Consider the following 19,798-nt stretch of genomic DNA (forward strand, 5'->3'; position numbering starts at 1 on the left):
TTGAAATATTTTTCTCTTTCCAACAATACCCTTGAAATTGAAATTCGACCAGTAGTTTTCGAGTTATTGAGTATTTAATGACCGGAAGTAGGCATATTCTGAAAATATCGAAAAATCTATATATATCGAAAACTAAGGTCGATAGGAGAAACTTTCACAGAACATTTTTTGTCAGAAATGTCGAGTAGAATATATGGTCAACGGCTGTTACAACCTTGGTGGGACACCCTGTATATGTTGTATCCAAATAGAAATAGTATAGAACACTGTTCCAGCTAATAGCAACTGTCTGTAAGCAGAATTGCTATCAAGCAGACACCCTGAGGCCGGGAGAGGACCGGCCTGAGGCCCGACCTGAGGCCCGGCCTGAGGACTTAGAGGAGAACATAATGGAACGGCGTTTGTATCAATCTGTGCAGTAGTTGGTGTTGGTGATGGTGATGGTGCTGCCTGCAAGGACAATCATTCCTACATAACTCTTCCAAATTGTACTGACATACATTCTATGAGATTATTTGATCACATAATTTATTGAAACTCATGATTTATAACTTTAATGAATTTATATATTTGATAGCTTCAACCAGTTCACTATTTCTTCCTGAAATCATGAATGAAGAACTTTCAGGTCATGAATGTATTTCTCATATGATCTTCTACTTTCCACTGCGTTGGCATGAATAAGTCAATTGGAATCTAGGATTAAATCACTGGAACATTATCACTACATGAATTATAATGTGAACAGTGAACTAATTGATGCTTCACTTTTATTCATCTTAGTCTCAGATACTGAGATTACAACAAGATTGTCAGCAAAGACTCTTTGTTCAGCCGACCACGCAAAAAAACTTATAATTGACTAATTTTAAGTAGGATGTATTTATTCGTGGAATATTCAAAGCTGTCAATGACTTTCTTCCATGTCAAATATCATAATGTACTATAGTAATACAGTATAATCAGATATTTAAATCTCCTCTGTTGACTACAGACTACAGTCTAGAGAATGTAGGCTACTTTAGAATGACAGAACCGATTTGAATTTAGATGTTGAGGGAATCGAATTCACCAGTCGAATTTATTCGAGTTTTCATCCAATGATGGTACTGTAGGATAATTTCAATATTATTCTTGAGAAAAATATATTAGTCTATCTATATTGGGCATTTCCTGGGAAAAGAGAATAGCGTATGATTCGTTAATAAAGACTTGTTGGAGCTTTCTGTATTATATTAGTCTCTATCTCTCTAAATGAACTTAATGAAGGTTCAAAGAAATCAGTTGCGTGTTATTGAGAGCAATTTATTACAAGCAGATGTCCTCCGGAGATTATTTAGAAAAAATAATTTGGTATGGAAAATTCTCCAAAATTAAACGTATTTACTGGATGAGGTAGCAGAGTAATTGTTATAATTAATTAAAATCACTATCAGTTTGAATATTACTTCTCTGAAGAAGCAACACAATATTGGCTCGTGCTTGAAGGATAAAATTACAAGATTGAAGAAGACATATATTAGAAACCAGAGTATTATTATGGATAGTTATCGAACATAACTATATGGTTATAATCCAATTACAGGGTTTATATCCTGCGTCCTTGAGGTTTCTATCGAGACATGTTTGTTTGTTGTCTTGGTTGACAGTTCATTCCAAATCCTTGCATTGGAAGCATCATGAGCGAAGTACTTGTTACGAGTTTGTTGTTCATGCTGTTAGCATGCAGTGAGTTGGGATCAGGACAACAGCAGCAGAATGTCGACAACATTGAGATGTCCATCTACGACAAGATGTTCGAGAATATGGATGTCAATTCGCTGCTCAAAAATCATCGACTAGTCGATTCCTACCTGAAATGTTTCCTAAATGAGGGAAGCTGCACTCATATCGGGCATGAAGTCAAAAGTAAGTACAGTTGATTTAGGCAAATTTTCATTTTCTAATAGAGCAAGACTGAGAACCCCTTATTTTCAATCGAAGCAATATATTATCTAATGCTACGTTATCATGTCATATCAATGCTACGTATATTATCTAAATCAACGTTAACATGGTCAACATTTATAACAATCATCATTCATTCTATACAGAAGTCACCAACGATTCTTGTAACTCGAGATTTATCATAAAACTCTTCGTATATTATTCAGTTCATAGCCTTCATTGAATATTTTTGTCTCCCGTATTTTATTTGAATAGAAGATCAAGCGTCCATTTAACCATTCCTCATTTGCTTGCGTTCTGGGGAATTATCCTCAACTTTTCTTATATTATTGATTGAGTAAGGAAATCATCAAATGTTGACATCATTCAGAAAATCACGTAATTATCAATTTAAATCAATATTCAATTTTAACTTTGAATTAAATTATCACTTAAGACCCATTGCAAATGGATATGTCACATATCACACCAATATTGAATGTTTAAGGAAACAGTTGATCTATATAAGCACTAAAATAATAAACCTTATTCCGGACCACTTCCTCATGGACTCTAAGATTAATAGAAAAAATAAACTAGATATAAAAACGTGGACCTAGAGTAATTTTTCTTTCAAATCGACATATGAGGAGTCTCGAGATTTCTGCTCTAACTACTGTTTGCAAGGCCTTTTCTTTTAGATACATTTGTTGAGAGTGGATTCGCTTACATTTTCCCTCATATTTTTCTCTCTTTTTTCCGGCATTTTCTCCTTCTTTCCTTTTCCACTCCTCTTCACACTTAATTCCTTACTTTTATACCCTCTACCTGCCTGTTACATGGGAAACCATAGTTGGCTAGGTATTTTCATCCTCTTTTCTATTCACCATACCCCACCATGAAGCATGTTTTTGTTCTTTATTAGAAACTTATTTTTCATTGTGATTTTTTGGATTTTGATTTCTTTTTTGTATTTTGTGTTGAATTGATTAAAATTGTTGATTGATTGATATTATCGTTATACTCAGAGAGAAGTATACCATTATATTGATCAAATTTTGAATCAGGTCATCAATATTGAAAAGTGGTTATTTAGAATATTTATTCTTTATTACTCACACTTATCATTATTCTGAGCTCATCTTGAACTCCGTTCACATGCACTCTGCAGTTTTTCAACAGAGTTTTATCATGTTGGGGTTTATGTTCCATCATGAAAACCATATCCTGTGTTCTCAAAAAGGAATGAGCGACGCTATAACACACATTAGGAAGGTCAGGATTGTAAGTAGTATTAGTATATAATTAGCGAAAACACCGCCATTAACTACACAATAATTACTTGAAGCACAAAGCGTTAAACCTTCCCAAGTTGATTGTGCGTTCAGTTTGCTTCTGAAGTTGCAAAGTGTTCGGAGGAGGAAGACGCATTGAGGCATGGTTATCCAGACGAAACAACAACAATACTATAAGAGCTGGATAAAATTAACCTCAAAGTTTCTCGTTGAAGAATTCTCGCCCGTCTATTTACAGTGCTCCAGCGGCATTTACTTTCAATCAGCTTGACTTGAAATTTGCAATTCAAAGTTGGATGGGTAAACAGTGTACTTTTGATTCAGGTTGTCATAAGAGACGAATTACATAAACGAGAACTTGTAACGCAGCATTTATTCGAATGGATGGAGAATATTTATCTGAAGCCAACTGTTATTTACTCGCTTAGAATAACCAGTAAAAGTAGCAAACTTCATTTAGAAGGGAAGAAAGTTGAAGAAGAATTTTAATATTATGATCTCTGAATGATACAGCAGCCATTCTTCCCCTGATGGCGAAAGTCTAACCATTCTATGACTCCCAGAATATTAATTTTCCCCCATTTTGATAATCCGCTCGCTTCCGTCGCGAGAACAGTTGAAAACTTTTATCTCAAGTTTTGTTGAAACTTTCTTGTCTTCGGAGGATAAAATGAAGCATACAGTACCAGTTGAACAGGATGTGTCCAGCTAAAAGTCTACCCAAGTTCACTTGTCATCTTGACAGAGTACAATACAAACGCTTTCAAAAACATGGAATTCTTTTGATGAGCGATAAGTGAACTATCAGCATGGAATAATGAGATCCGCATGATTCTTCCTTCGATGACTATTAACACATCAACAAAATTTATCATAATTTTACATAGTTAGAATCCTTAGTTGGATTGATTATGGAATGGATTGACTGTCGACGATAAATAATTGACATTTAATACAGGTATATCAATGATTGTTTACCAATATAAAACATTATAGAAATACTTTCTTATTGAAGTATGTATTCATATGTCACACAATAAATATTCATTCTATAAAAAATATGGAATATTATTAATTTGATCAATATCTAATCCTCTGTTATTTTCCAAGGAAACATTCGATGCATGATTCAACTTATCAATGAGATGTAATGATCTAGCAGTTTATGAAAGTGAACTTATTGCAAGTGATTTATGATGGCACTAATAATGATCAACAACAGATTCCAACTTCTTGCTCTGGGTGTTTAGAACATGATAAGTTAGGACTAGAATCGTTCGCAAACTTTATAATAACTACAAAACAAGCCTTGTTTAAAATACGCTCTTGATCGAAGCTCTAGATCAAAATAATCATAGATCGATTTTTCAGTCTATCTCAATCGTCCTTTCTCATGAAAATTCATAAAAGTATTCAGCAGTAAACTAGAATGCTATACTTATCTATGATGAGTTGATTGTTTGTGCACCTCAATGAACAGTACAGGTGCCGTAAAGAACGGTCTCTGAGGTAGAAATTGTTAGTAAATTTGATGTGGAAGGGTAGGATGATGAGCAAAAGCAGCTGTCAAAAGCTGTAAGCAAGAAGGGCTCTCCTAGCATCCTCTGCTGAGTGCTGCGCTAAGGATGAGACGCACTCGAATACGGCGACTGAGAAAAGGGAAATCTTGGCTTGAGAGACCTTAGTAAATGCCCCGCGGCACCGCGGTGTGTAACCTCAGGTCAAACCTCTCCTTTCAGCAAACGGGATAAAATCTCATCGACAATGACGGTCTTTGTCAGAGCTTTTGAAGCATAAATGTCTTTGTCCGCGTAGTGATTTGAATATTTCATCATATCATCTCCGAGGACATGCTCAATTTTTCATATGGTGAATCTCAAATGAGAGTTTCTTTTTCAGATTCCTCAAATTCAGGTAGAGCAGAATTCATGGATAAGTGCAAAGTGGGTTCAACTGGGCAAAAAAGCCATGTTGTGGTGACTTATGTATTTCTTTATGCGGTTGAAACAATGCCGCCTTCTGTCAAAACGTTTTACTACAAAAACCATTACAAAAACTGGAGGGAACAGTTGGCGTCTCGAGCGTTCATCTACGAATGTTCATCATTATTATTAGTCGGCTCATGACTATTGAAGGGTTGCTCCAGTACAAAAACTTTGATCTTAGATCTGGGTCTGAGTCACCAAAACACTGAATCTCTTCTCTTCTTGATAATATACTTCTCGTAGTTCAGATTTTGATAATATACTTCTTTGTTCTAGTTATCGGATTTCTCAGCTAAACGTAGGCAGAAAAACGAAGAATGATCGATAATGTATTGGTGTATTTTGAGAAAACCCCAAAGTTTCAATTATTTTGAGAGATTTCAACTTATCAATCAATGAGAGAAGATAATCTTGTGGGTTCATGGACATCATAATCTTGCGATCATGAATCTTGCGGCTCCTGTAGTCAATTTAGTTTTCATATCAACGACAGATTTCTTATTACACTGTCATTGCTCCTTAAGGTGAACGCACACAGTAACAAGCAGACGTATGCAGACAGACTGAGAAAAAATTAAACGTCTTCATTTAGATGTGAGCAGGCAAATGCAGACAAACAGATGTCTGTGTGCACTGCAAAATTCAAACACCTAGGGTTGGATTTTTCATTCGTCTGTCAGCGTTCACAGAAATTATAACTTTGCCACGCAAGTATAAAAACATTATAAAAATCCAATCCCAACAAAACATTATTTCATCCAGAATCACATTATACAGAATGGTTATCATGTTTTGAACAAACAGCCTTCAATTTTATATCCCACTTTCTAGACCATTTAATATATAATATTAGTTATCTTTGGTAATTCAGCAAAGCAGATTGATATTGATGTACTCGTAGTTGATTGGAAAATACGTCAATTTCTTCTATTTTCAATTATGAAATATGTTCTAATGTATATAAATAATTTCATTTTTTAACTCCATGTTTATGCACACTACTTTTTGTTTTCACAGTGATGATACCGGAAGTGATCAAGTCGAGATGCGGAACTTGTGGAGAGAATCAGATGAGAGCTCTGAAAGCCGGACTACGGTTGTTCATTGTACTGAGACCTGACGACTGGCAGCGCTTTTTGGATGTGTATGATCCCGATCGAAAGGAGTGGCCCCACATCAAAGCGTTCATGGATTCTGATGACTAATAGAATCACACATTCTCTCAATCATACACAATTCTCATTTATTTTCTGGATAAGAACTACAATCTCAAATAACTTTACCCAGTGCTTTTTATCATAGCAGAAATATATTGATGTCTCAGTAGATCACAATAATTTGATGAAGACTGATTCTACTCTGTCAAACTTGCCTCTCTGTTTTAATAAATTTGGCTGATTTACTATATCCGTGAATTTATTGTTGTAATTAGAGAGAGAAGAATTCTAGTGTAAGAGAATCATAGAACCGAAATAGATGTGGAATAATAGAAAAACTTCTAGAACACGGAATAGAACGCATTAAGTTTAAAAAATATGTGTTTCTCTTCAGAAGCAACATACTGCTTCGAGTTATGGACTGGATCATTTTTACTCCATTTTATGTAGTTCAGTACTTCACTTGGCGAAATGTATCGTATGAAAACCATATCTGGCTCTGAATTATAGCTCATGGGAAGCTCATTAGTATTTCTTTCAATGAAGATGAGTGTAGTTATATATGCATTTTTACTTTCCTTGACCTATTACCATAGGTAATGTGAATAAAAATGAAGATACCCCAATTTCTATATTTCTATACGTTTCAAGGTCCCCTGAGTCCAAAAAAGTGGTTTTTGGGTATTGGTCTGTATGTGTTTGTGTGTGTGTGTGTGTATGAGTGTATGTGTGTCTGTGTACACGATATCTCATCTACCAATTAACGGAATGACTTGAAATTTGTAACTTAAGGTCCTTACAATATAAGGATCTGACAAGAACAATTTCGATCAAATGCAATTCAAGATGGCGGCTAAAATGGAAAAAATGTTGTCAAAAACAGGGTTTTTCGCGATTTTCTCAAAAACGGCTCCAACGATTTCAATCAAATTCATACCAAAAATAGTCATTGATAAGCTCTATCAACTGCTACAAGTCTCATATTTGTAAAAATTTCAGAAGCTCCGCCCCATCTATGCAAAGTTTGATTTTAGATTCCTAATAATTATCAGGCTTCAGATACAATTTAAACAAAAAATTTCGAGTGGAAAAGACTAAGCATGAAAATCTCTACAATTAATGCTCAGTAATATTTTCACCTAAAATTTAAAATAAGCTTGAAATTCGAGAAATTGTGATTATCCAATTGCAAACTGTTGGCAACTGTTGATTCTATTAAATGATTCACTATGAAGAGATTGCAGACCTCGTATGTCTCCAGCGTTATTGTCCTGTCACCAGCTGGCTCAGATCTTTGTTTATAAGTAGACTTGAGATGCGCGTTAACACTAGCGTCAGGTGATCAATTTTCATAACGGCAAGGAAAGTTGTGTGAGTGCGCCACACCAGATTTTTACACTTGTATCTAGGGAATGAGGAATATAGTCATTTTAACTACAAATCAGGCAGGAATCTACAATGGAATTTGTTATTGGAAGATTCAAATAATTGTAAATCAAAAAATAGATAGTATGTGCATCTACGAATCACTGTCCTCAAATATCGAGCAATAATCACTTTTGCATGATTCAAATTGGAATTATCAATCTATAGGATATGATCGAATAAATTTACGTGATAACGTGAACTTTGTTCTAACACTTGGATTCTTGCAACTAGTAAGTGTGAGCCAAATCGAGTCTACCCTTCCAGTATCAAAATATTATCAATGAGTTCGAATCAACCCTGTTGAAAGAACACTTCAGTTGATTTCTCATTGCAATCACGTTCCTGTCAACTGTCAACAGGGCCAAACTCACGTCTGATGAACGATTTTGTCTGTTTGCCGGAGATATTCGAGAGCCGATTGTAATTCAGCTAGTAATGCATGCACTGTGCCAATCTACATACCACCTGCTGGTCTCAGCTGGAATTTGAAAGTCTAGAATAAAGAACCCGCTCCAATTGCAACCTGTCGCCAATATGTTAATTCGGGTTTATCGTTCTGCGTTCGTTCGATTCTGCTCGACATCTTAAATTACTTGCTATAGAGTTTACACAGGTAGGTGGAATTGGAGGGTCGAATTCGATTTATGCAAACGAGTCCACAATTAATGTCAGTGCTCTGAGACAAGATCCGAAATCGCAATACATGGTCAAGACTTCAATCACATTTGCATTTACATCTGCGGAAATGCCCTTTAAGGGTTCAGTCTACACGAAACAAAATCATTAGTACAGAGGAAAACATGCTTTGGTAATACAGTGGAATGAAGAGTAATTTATCATGTCTTGAGGCCTATGCAATCGATTAATAATTATTAAGCGATTCTTCGATAGGTGTGGGGGTTGTTGGGATTCAATTGAATATAATATATACATTCCAGGGTGCAGTAATTGGGTGAGTTGCATAGAAGATCTTATCAAATCTTGATCTCAACAAACCTGAATGAAATCCAATTGACTATGCAGAAATTCGATTCAGATACTCTACTGTACTTAACTGAATACTAATTCATTCACTGTTTCACCAATTCTGTTTATCCATGGGTTCTATCAGTAGTTGGGCTATAGTACGGATTTTAGTGGCATGAATCAGCCTACTAAGGGTGCACAATATGCATAGTCATCCTAATGGCGTTCATATCATAATATTCCCAAAGTATTGATTGAATTTTCAATTCATCTGACTATATTATTTACAAATATCAATTTATGAGATATTTTTTGCAATGGTGCAAGTTGTTCTGTTTTCTAATCACGATTTTTTCATTAACGGTCAATTTGAGAGATATTATATTTCGAAGATTGAAAAGTTTTGTTCATAATAATAATTATTAATTTCACAATTATTGTGAAACTGAATTTTTACATTTTTATTTTATTTTTAAGACTTCTCCATCTCCAACATGCGCCAAGTTTGAGTCACATTATTTATTCATTGGCTTGAGAAAACAGATCTCTGGTGTTTTATGAGAAATTTTGTTTACATCATAATGTATATCAGAATAGAAAAACCGTATGTAGGCGTACCTGCTGGTGTAGTATTTCCCTTATCCCCCATGTCATTATGTCAAAATCTAAGTAGTATGCGTAATCCTTATTACTTTTGATCACAAATCAAAGCATGAATCAATATTTAATAATGAATATCATCATTCAAAAGAGAGACTCATCGCAACAAGTTTTCAGCTCTGGAGAGAACTATTTTCTATTAGGTGTTTATTACATAAACAGAAAGAAAAATGTTGTATTTCGAGCTCACCTCATATATTTCATCTACCACAGCATTGGAAGAGAGAAGTAAATATTGTGATGCAAGACCAAATACAGAGTGCATAATATGTCAAGAGATCATTGCGTAAATAATTTTTTAAATTGAGTCTGCTTCATTTTATAGCCATGCATAAAAGAGTAATCGAAATTGTAGAGATGTATCTGCAGGCTATAGGCTACGATTGTTGTACTGTTGGTATAGCTTGTTCAGTATTGGCATGCCAGTATACTGTGGCGTATAATAAATGCTAAGTTGGGAAGAAGGCGTCCAATAAATTAAGCCGGCCCACTTGCTTGTTAGAATTAAGTCCGGAGTCAAATGATGGTTGCCGATCGATGATTTATTTCGGAGTGCATAATCTCAAATGTTTATTGAATGTGGGCTGCCCAGGAATAAATTATCATATTTGGGCGCCACTTAGTTTCAGTAGTATTTTCTCAGACATTTATTGTGAGCATACATTAGACATCCTAACTATTAGTCGTAGATTTGTGATTGCCCATGTACAATAATCTTCTACTAGTGGAATCGTGTTCAATAGACTGAACATAATCCTGCATCATAATCCTAAAAGCTGAAGGTAGAGTTATAAAAATGATGCAAGTTAACTAAGCTCCCTGTATTCAGTGAGCTTCATCCAACGTGTTTCTAATGTACTGTGATTCTAATGTTCTTTGTAGCCCATGTAGAAAGATTTTCCTTTTTACGACTATATCTTCTTCTGTTTGCTGCCCTAAAGAAAAGAGTTATAATATGAGATCTCGATATTCCAGATAACCACTTAGCAAACCCCTTAGTTGAAACCCCTTAGCAAACAAATTCAGAAATCTAATCTGTTTACAGTATGATATGATGTCTATTATACGCATTGATTTTTACACAATTAACAGATGGAGCTATCCAGTGATAGATAAAATACTATAACGCATTCACGCGATATAAATAATAGTAACGCGTACTCTTTGAACTGGAAATTTTAAGCACAAGATCTCACAGATCCGGATAGCTCTATCCGTCAAATGCGCACAAATTTCAATCATCACGAACGACGGATGTAAATATTTCGATAAAGATGTGCGCTCATCGACGAGGGATGAATGAGAGATTACTGTTACTGAGATTATAATCAATTACCGAGATTATAGTCTCAGTATAATCTTATAAGAGTATACTCTTATTGGCTCCTATGAACGATATCATCTCTTAAGCCTAGTTTACACATCGTCAATAAGCCAGACAGTTGTCTTTGGACAATAATTTATTATTGTGCACATACAATATTTTCCAAAAACAAATTTCTTGCCAATTGGCGATGTGTAAAGCAGGCTTTATATTCTGAGAGTATTCAGAAACTGAGAATGGGAATCTGAAATACTATTCTAGTCACTATAATAATAGATCTATATCAATAAGACCATTCTCCTAATCACATGAACGGTCACAATTGTAAATCATATTGATCAATATTATCAAAGACTAAATAGAAAATTATCCTCCAGGAATAGAGAAAGAATCACATAAATAAGAGGATACAGAACAAAATGCTCATGCCTCAAGAACAATCTTGCTAGAGCGATTGATATAAACCAGAAAAACTGTGTTTATATATTCGCTCTAATGAAATGAACCAATGTTCGCTATGTTTGTTCTGCTGAGCTGTTCTGTGTGAAGTTGAAAAGAGCGGAGAGAGACAGAGCAAGGAAGTGTGATCAAGTGAGAAGGAGGCAAGATGAGAAGTGAGCGAGTCAGTGTAAGAGAGCCAAGGAACGACTTCACTTCATAGACCCCCATAGACTAACTCCCTTTGCAAGCACCTCTCTCTCACTCTCTCCTTCCATTCCTGAACACCTCTTCCCCTTTTAGCAAACAAACGATCCCAAACTGGATTACTTTTACCAGCGCAGTGCGTCGAATTTGAATTTTAAAAATCTCAACTGCCGCAGGCGATTGACTGAGAAATCATGAAACGCAAACCAACAAAAAGTACAGAGTACATTGTGGAACTTGACAAAAGCTTGGAATTGAAAAACAAGACCGAATATTCTCAGGATGGACAAAGAATTTATCAATGCAGTCTACTTTCGAGGATGATTTTTCGTTATATTCATTTTCAGCTGTCAATGAGTTTGGGAAAAATATATTTCAATGAAAAAAAGGTTTATGGAGTTACAACACTTTTGTGCAAATACTGAAATCCAAGATAGGTTTCTGGTATTTTTGTGAAACTGAAGCAGATATAAAGGGCGAGAGTTTAGAGTGCGGGAAAATCATCCGAGAAAGCTATAACAGACTAATATGGTTTCTCATCAAAGTAACAAGAATCTCTTAGTCTAGGTCTAGAAAATTGAAAAAATTATGCCATATGAAACTGGCTTGAAACATAAACAAGGTAGTTTTATGAAGAATGTGGAGATTGTAACGGGTGACTATATAAAACAGAATATAGGACATGGGAAAGTGTATTACACCTTATTGAAAACGTTTTATCAGTCATCGTGTGCTTTTGCGAAGAACAGAGTCACATAATCTGCAATAATTATTTCCAGAGTGAGTACGTGTTTATTTTCTTTGATGAAAATAGTTGTGCTTTGGATTGTGGATTGAACGTAAATATTGGATACCATATAGTGATTCAACGTAGATTGAATCCATTTCTGACAAAAAAATCCACTGTATGATAAGGAATGTAAATTAAGAGCAGACATTTCAAAAAGAATGATTACTTTACTAAATTGGAATAATTTGAGGAAAGCCCTCTTTACGAACTTCCAAATAATAGGAGACAATTAGTCTGTTTGAGTACTTTTTTGTGGAAATTTTGAAAAATTTCTAGTCAAGATTTGTGTCTCGAACTCCATGAGCTCGAAGCTAGGAGGCTGCAACCCCCCCCCCACGATTGCGAAACGAGATTCAGAAAAGAAAAGATTCTGATGAAGAATAAAGAATTATTCAAATTAAAAAAATATTGAATAACAAAAAACATATAACTACTATTTAGATATATTTGAATAGTAGCAAGTGGATAGTTCTATTGGATAATTATTAGTGAATATTACTAATACTGCAAAAAAGGAGTTCTGATGTAATGAACACTCAATCAGTTACACATATAAGTGTGTGAATGAACACTATAGAACACCAGGCTGAGAGATTCAGTATAAGATTCAATATAATAGTCCAAATCGCGGGAGGCATAAACTCCTGCACACCCTTGATCTGTTCAATGACTATCTGTGTGAGAATAATATTCCTTGCAAGTATAAGTCGTAGTGTAGCAATTGCTAGACACTAGATTCAGATATCTTGAATGTAAACCTTTACTGAAGACAGTGTACAAAATCAAACAGGTCGAGCAAGGAACTTGGTGCATATAATTTGCGGTATTGCGCCACTAATAAATTCCGACGGTACTTAGATACTTCGCGGACAGAATCTTTCCAAGTTTCAGGCTCTATTGTGTGATTTTTTACGCTGTAGCTGTTTCTGCTCTGTGGTAGGAACTTTATTCCTAAGTCGAAGTAGGGCACAGATAGAAGCTGATATATTAGCAGGTAAGGACAGAGAACGTATGATCTCTGACCCCACTTAATATTTCCACTTAGATCTGTTCCTTTATCCAGATTTGGATCAATTATTTCAATGATCGTCTCTGATTGGTGCTTAACAAGTACAAACGTGCCAAACACAAAATCTGAAGGGCTAAAGAAATAATCGAACTCAGGAAATAAAGTATTAAATTTGAAATATAATGAGCAGTAATAATAATTAATAAACAGTACAGTTTCAGGATTTGATAAACAAGTTTTGAATAATTTTCTGCTGACAGGCTTATTTGAATTTGTGCTATGATAATAAAAATAACAATATCGTGTGACCTGGCTGGCTCAGGTCTGGTGTCAGAGTTTTCAGGTCGCAACTAATCAATTTCAGGGCCTCTGACATGACCTAACGACTGCTTTTTAGGCAGCCGGGACCGACGGCTTAACGTGTCCATCCGAAACATGGGAGTGGCCCAAGAAAAATATCTTGCCTGGGCTGGGATTCGAACCCGGGCCTTTGGATTACAAAGCCAGCATCTAATCCACTCGACTACGGCCACTCCCAGGATGCTGGGCTATCATGCACGATCCTTTTACAAAGTTTAAAAATTCCTAAAGATAAATTATGATTCCAAATGATTTAACCAGAAAAATTACAATATTTGAAATTTAATCAGGGTCGTGGTTCAGGCAGATAAGGACAGTTGAACGACCACAAAACTTACAATTATAATTCAGTACACTTATCTCAATAGCGCTTTCGACGTGGCCAGTTTATTTAGCGAAGAAAAATTGAAGAAATCTTTATACTTTTCGAAGCGAAGGGTGGGGCCCCATAAAATAAAGAGAGAACTTACGTGATCCTTCTTGGGTATGGTGGTTTCTTTGAATTAATTTAGATTCGATGGCTCGTCCAAATTTCGATCTTCAGCATGTGGGAGATTTTTTATAAATTAATTATTTCCTTCACCAATCAAAAATGGATAATAAAATTTAGATTCATGGAAGCAATCAATTGACAGAATAATTTACAAATATAACAAATAATGTTGCCTCAGGTATAGGCTTAAATTTAAAATACATTAATTTAACAAATAAGAATCTCACTAGAAAAATGGTAACTTTTAGAACAAGGTTTTTACAGTGAAGGATTCAAGGGGAAGTAGTCTCTCTCTTCTCGAAACTTTTGCTGAGCAGTTCCGTCTTACTTAATTTGCATAGAAATTTTGCTATTGGTGGAACTAGTATGACGTATACATCACGTCAGAGATGAGAAAGAGAATAGTTCTTGTTTTACAATAAATAAACTTAAATTATCTGTCTTTTATTGGTAAATAAATTCTCTTCATATTTCTCCTTATTCAACATACAATGTGTTACCGCTTATGATAAGGCTTTTCTAGTTGCTGATAACAAAAATCTGGTGTGGCGCACTCACACAACTTTCCTTGCCGTTATGAAAATTGATCACTGACGCTAGTGTTCCCGCGCATCTCAAGTCTACTATTCAAATATTTGAGCCAGCTGGTGACAGGGCAATAACGCTGGAGACACACATGAGGTCTGCTATCTCTTCATAGTGAATGATTCAATAGAATCAACAATAATTTGCAATTGAATAATCACATTTTCTCGAATTTAAAGCTTATTTTCAATTTTAAGGTGAAAATGTTACTGAACATTAATTGTAGAGATTTTCATGCTCAATCTACTCCACTTGATTTTCATTGTTTCAATTGTATCTGAAGCCTGATAATTGGGAATCTATCTGCATTGATGGGGCGGAGCTCCTGCAATTTTTACAGATATGGGACTTGTGGCAGTTGATAGAGCTTATCGATGACTTTTTTAGGTATGATTTTGATCAAAATCGTTGGAGCCGTTTCCGAGAAAATCACGAAAAACCCTGTTTTTGACAACATTTTGGCCATTTTAGCCGCCATCTTGAATTGCATTTGATCGAAATTGTTCGTGTCGGATCCTTATAGTGAAAGGATTTTAAGTTCCAAATTTCAAGTCATTCCGTTAATTGGGAGATGAGATATCGTGTACACAGACGCACATACACTCATACACACACACGCACACATACAGACCAATACCCAAAAACCAGTTTTTCGGACTCAGGGGACCTTGAAACGTATAGAAATTTAGAAATTGGGGTACCTTAATTTTTTTCGGAAAGCGATACTTTCCTTACTTATGCTAATAGGACAAGGAAAGTAAAAATAGAATATCATGTTTGAATATCATCCCTTTTTTTGGTGTCATTTTTCTGACCTATGATTGGCCTGAACGGGTTACAGAGATTTTTACATCAGTCCATGCAGTTGATTCTATAATAATTATTATATCATTTATATTTCATACAAGAGATTCTTATTACACTAATAAATAACAAAAAAATGCATATTATAATTCTTATCAGTGATAATGCTTATACTATGATCATGCTCGCTTTTATAATATTTAACATGTTGTACATTAATAAATTAATAAATTTAAAATTTTCATTAATAAATTTTTTGAATAATAATAAATTAATATATTTTTATTTTGAAACTCTTATCCTTATTACAATAATTATCGGTTTTTAGAAGTAATTATATCATCGTTTTGAAACGTAAGTTCAGCAGTACAAATAATTCATTTTGACTAATTTCTTGACTGCATTCAAAACAGCTGTTCACTAACATAAACGAAGTTTTAACCTCTAAATTTGATGGTTGACTATATATGATTTACAAATTATTTGCAATAAATAATAATTTTTAATAAATAATTCTTCTAAAATATGCTGTATAGAACGGTGCTCTTATCTCAGTCTCAGCTGTTGATAAGTATAATCTTCATTGCTATCAGGTAACAGTACATTTGATACTCTTCCTAGCCTTTGACAATAATAATATCTTCCATTACTTCGATTTATTTTATTTCATGGTTCGCTGGGTGCGATATCAACAAGTGAGAGATTAGATAATAATGGGTATCCTGGCTACAATTCGAACAGCCAAATAGAAAAGAATTTTTATTTGTTATTTATTGAATTATATAAAATAAGAAATTTTTGAGGTTAGGCTCTATAATACTTACTGGTCGGCAACCTTAATAATCGGTCAAGCTGTAAGATTTGAAATTTAGCCAGACACCTGTGGCAAATTTTAGTTGTAAACAAATAGCATTCGACCAGAGGATTTGGTAACCACATGGCATGTTATTGTAAAAGGAAAAACATTTTAATAAACACAAAAATATTTATTATGTTAAATGAGCATGTACAAAATATGTAAAATAAATAAAAATATTAAGGAAGTGTGTATATTCTATCAGGCACATGGATACATTTATAATTTTGGGATAAGCCAATCAAAATGCAGTAGATGACGGGTGGTAAAAGTGAGTTGATTCAAAAATAAACCTCAGTATTTATATAAATGATAAGAATTTGTAAGTTATCACTACTCAGTTCATGTACCAGATGTAATCTGAGTGATTATAAAATATTACACATAATATTTATGTAATAGCCTAGTAGATTGACACGGACTATTTTGATTATGTGATGGCATAGTAGTTGAATATTTAAATAATATGCAAATTTGGAATACGGAAGTATGATCGTAGAGAAGAAGGGAGATGTGAGCCCACTTGCTTGCCAGAAGTCACCAGAAACAGCCACCAATTTTATAGAGCACAAGTCCCTTTGTCAATAATTGTACGTTTGAAAGAATTTAAGTTTGAGTTCAATAATTAATTTCATAAGACTTAGTGAGGCCGTATTAAGGCGTAAGTCATACAGATATTGTAAAGCATCGAATTTGGGTAGATAAAATCCCTAACCGAAATAGTAATAGGTCTGAAAATAAAGTAACTGGCTAATATCGCCAAACAGATAATAACTAAGATTAGATAGCATCAGCTTGTTCTGGCTAAACGGTACAAAAACCTAAAAAGGATTTGAAGGAATTTGTTGCTAATAAATAGATTATTATATAAAATATTTTGAAGATTGAGGTTAGGTATATGCATTCAGGGATCGGTGACCTAGAGATCGATCAAATCGAGCAACGTAGAATCTGACCAAAACCCCTTGGCAGAGCTCTATTGCAATCAAACAGTATGCAATGTGAAAAAACACATGATCACGTGGCTAATTATTAGGTAGCATGAAACAAATATTAGTGTATAGAATATTAGCTAGCATGTAGAGAGCATAACCAATAAACCAAATAAAAATAATTAAGTGTATTCAGGAAATAGGAGGTACCAGGCGCATGAATACCGAATAAAATTTGCATGCACCAATAGCAAAACGGCAGTTAATAGGCAGCAACTGTAGGCCAATTCAAAAATATTTCTATATATTTATATAAATGTACTGGATTTGTGTTAAAACATTGTATAGTCTATGTTATCGATATGGCTCGAAGGCAAAGAAATTATTAAACGCACAACCTGAGTAATAATTTGATATTTTTGTACGATCTATTTGAACCTAAATGGCGGAGGACTAAGATATTCAAATTTTATGTTAATTTGAAAGTCGGAAATAAGATTTGTAAAATTGAGAAAGGAGAACCAGCACTCGCCAGCCAAATGCCACCATGAGAGGACCCCAAATATTTTAGAGCGTAGTACCTTGCTAATAAATTTGTAAAAGTTAAAGTTAAATCAAATTATTAAATTTCTTAAAAGACTTCGTGATGCTGTTGTGAAGCAGAAGTCATTTTCAATTTCAAATAAATTTATAACCCCTTGGAAGAGACGATTCCGGCTACAATATTCCAGGACCACATGGAGTTGGATCGACATCGGCGGCTTACAAGAAGATTTTCGACACGTGAGTGATAAATATCGAATTAGTGATGGGCGCCCTAGTGCTTCGAATTAATCTAATAATCAAAGCTAGCTCGTCGAAAGGGTTTTTATTATAAATTAAGAAATTAATAAGAGTAATACTTGCGCAAGTAAAATTAGTATTAAGGTATTTTATTGAAGAAAAAATATAGATCAATACATTTCAGAAAATTCCATTGGATCAAAGAAGTATATAATCTAGGCTATTAAAATACATTCATATGCTCTTTAATTTTTGCAATATAATTTGCGATAGCTTGTCATAGCTCTAATTCACTAGATGAATGGCTCTACTATTCCGTCAGGTGCCGAATCTTGCACCCTGAGATAAAATATATATTCGATACAAAGAAATCTACTAAGTATTGGAGAATTTAATATATATATATATATATTTGGATTATTAGTTGGCTAATTTATCAAGTTGATCTTAAAGAACCTATTTTTTAATTGAATTGTCCAAGTCAACAAGTATTAACAAGAGCATATCGCAGCTACATGCCAAAGAATGCATATGAATTTTAAGATAAAAGCACATGGTAATGATTCGTGCCATAAATCTAGAATATAAAGTTTAGCCTGTGATATTTTACTGATTTCAATTATTGTTCTATTTTTATATTATATTTTTTATCGCTCTTTATATATTTTTTGCCTCGATCTATTTTTTTGCATTATTGTTTAATATATGTATGAAATGTTTATGGTGTGCAATTTATTTTTATTCCTCAACACTATAGTATAAGTATCATATTTATATATATTTATTTTTAATGAATTACAAGAGTTATAGGGGAAGCCTACACCTGGGCCTATAACGATTTTTTAAGACTGAATCCTATTAAAAAACCACGACCTAATTATATGATTATATCAAATATCTCATGCTTTACCGACTGATGCCAAGCAGGAGGCTAATCGTTATTTAAATATAAAGAATAACGTCAGAATATTTATTTATTCCCTTGGAGAGGATGACTTCAGCCACCAGAAAACCCAAGACGATGGAAGAATTCGTATCGCCATCATCATCTTGTGAATTTCGGCACGTGAGTTATAGTTAATAGAAAATATATATTTAGGGCGCCCTCAGTGCTTCACAAGATCTATAAAGCTAGCTCGTCGAAAGGTTATTCAAATATTGAAATTAATATCTAACTTGCGCAAGTCTTGAAACATAAAAAAGAGATTCCTCTTAATTAAGAACTATATATTAGATTTACATGTTTAAGTATGCCCAGATGAAATATTTAAATTTTGATGTTATAATTTATATGCTCACCCAATCATTCTTTTATTAGTAAATCATAAAGATATAAATGAAGCTCACGTTCACTGGATAAATTGATTTATCTAATCTCCACCAGAGGCCGAACCTTTAGCCTTGAGAAATACATATTAATATAATTTGAGATTTATAATTCATCAATTAGTTATTTATATTAATTTGGGAAGAAGGTATATGAGATTTTATTCGACAAGCAACAGCAAGCTGATAACTGAGCTGCATAATTTAAAAGCATATGATTGATGATTTAAGAAGCACATGGTATTTTTTCGTGCTAAAAGCAGAAAACCTAATAAGTGAGCTAATCTGTGATATTTTTCGATAGATAATAATTATATTTGTTCTTATTTGTTCTATTCTTTATACTTGTTGCTCTATATATTTATTTATTCGTTGATATTTTGTGTAATATATTTGTGTCAATTTCGATGGTGTATTTATTTTGAATGAAAAAGACTAAGAAATTGTCAAAAAACCACTGATCTATTGATAATT

The 19,798-nt window shown here is 34.0% G+C and overlaps 1 protein-coding gene across 1 annotated transcript; it reads left to right on the forward strand.

The window, feature by feature from the left end:
- Positions 1 to 1,597: 1,597 nt before the first annotated feature.
- LOC111054653 (ejaculatory bulb-specific protein 3) lies at positions 1,598 to 6,613 on the forward strand. The gene is made up of 2 exons (XM_022341717.2): positions 1,598 to 1,908; positions 6,224 to 6,613. Exons 1-2 carry the CDS (start codon positions 1,680 to 1,682, stop codon positions 6,409 to 6,411), a joined length of 417 nt encoding a protein of 138 aa, XP_022197409.1. The 5' UTR covers positions 1,598 to 1,679; the 3' UTR covers positions 6,412 to 6,613.
- The last annotated feature ends 13,185 nt before the right edge of the window (positions 6,614 to 19,798 follow it).

The sequence above is a fragment of the Nilaparvata lugens genome, chromosome 3 (genome assembly GCF_014356525.2).
Source record: "Nilaparvata lugens isolate BPH chromosome 3, ASM1435652v1, whole genome shotgun sequence".
In the NCBI taxonomy this organism is placed as follows: Eukaryota; Metazoa; Arthropoda; class Insecta; order Hemiptera; family Delphacidae; genus Nilaparvata; species Nilaparvata lugens.

Bases quoted from the DNA above. Each gene is read 5' to 3' on its own strand.
- LOC111054653 (XM_022341717.2), top strand. From the start codon at position 1,680: ATGAGCGAAGTACTTGTTACGAGTTTGTTGTTCATGCTGTTAGCATGC. The intron at 1,909-6,223 runs GTAAGTACAGTT...TTGTTTTCACAG, and splicing joins TATCGGGCATGAAGTCAAAA to TGATGATACCGGAAGTGATC.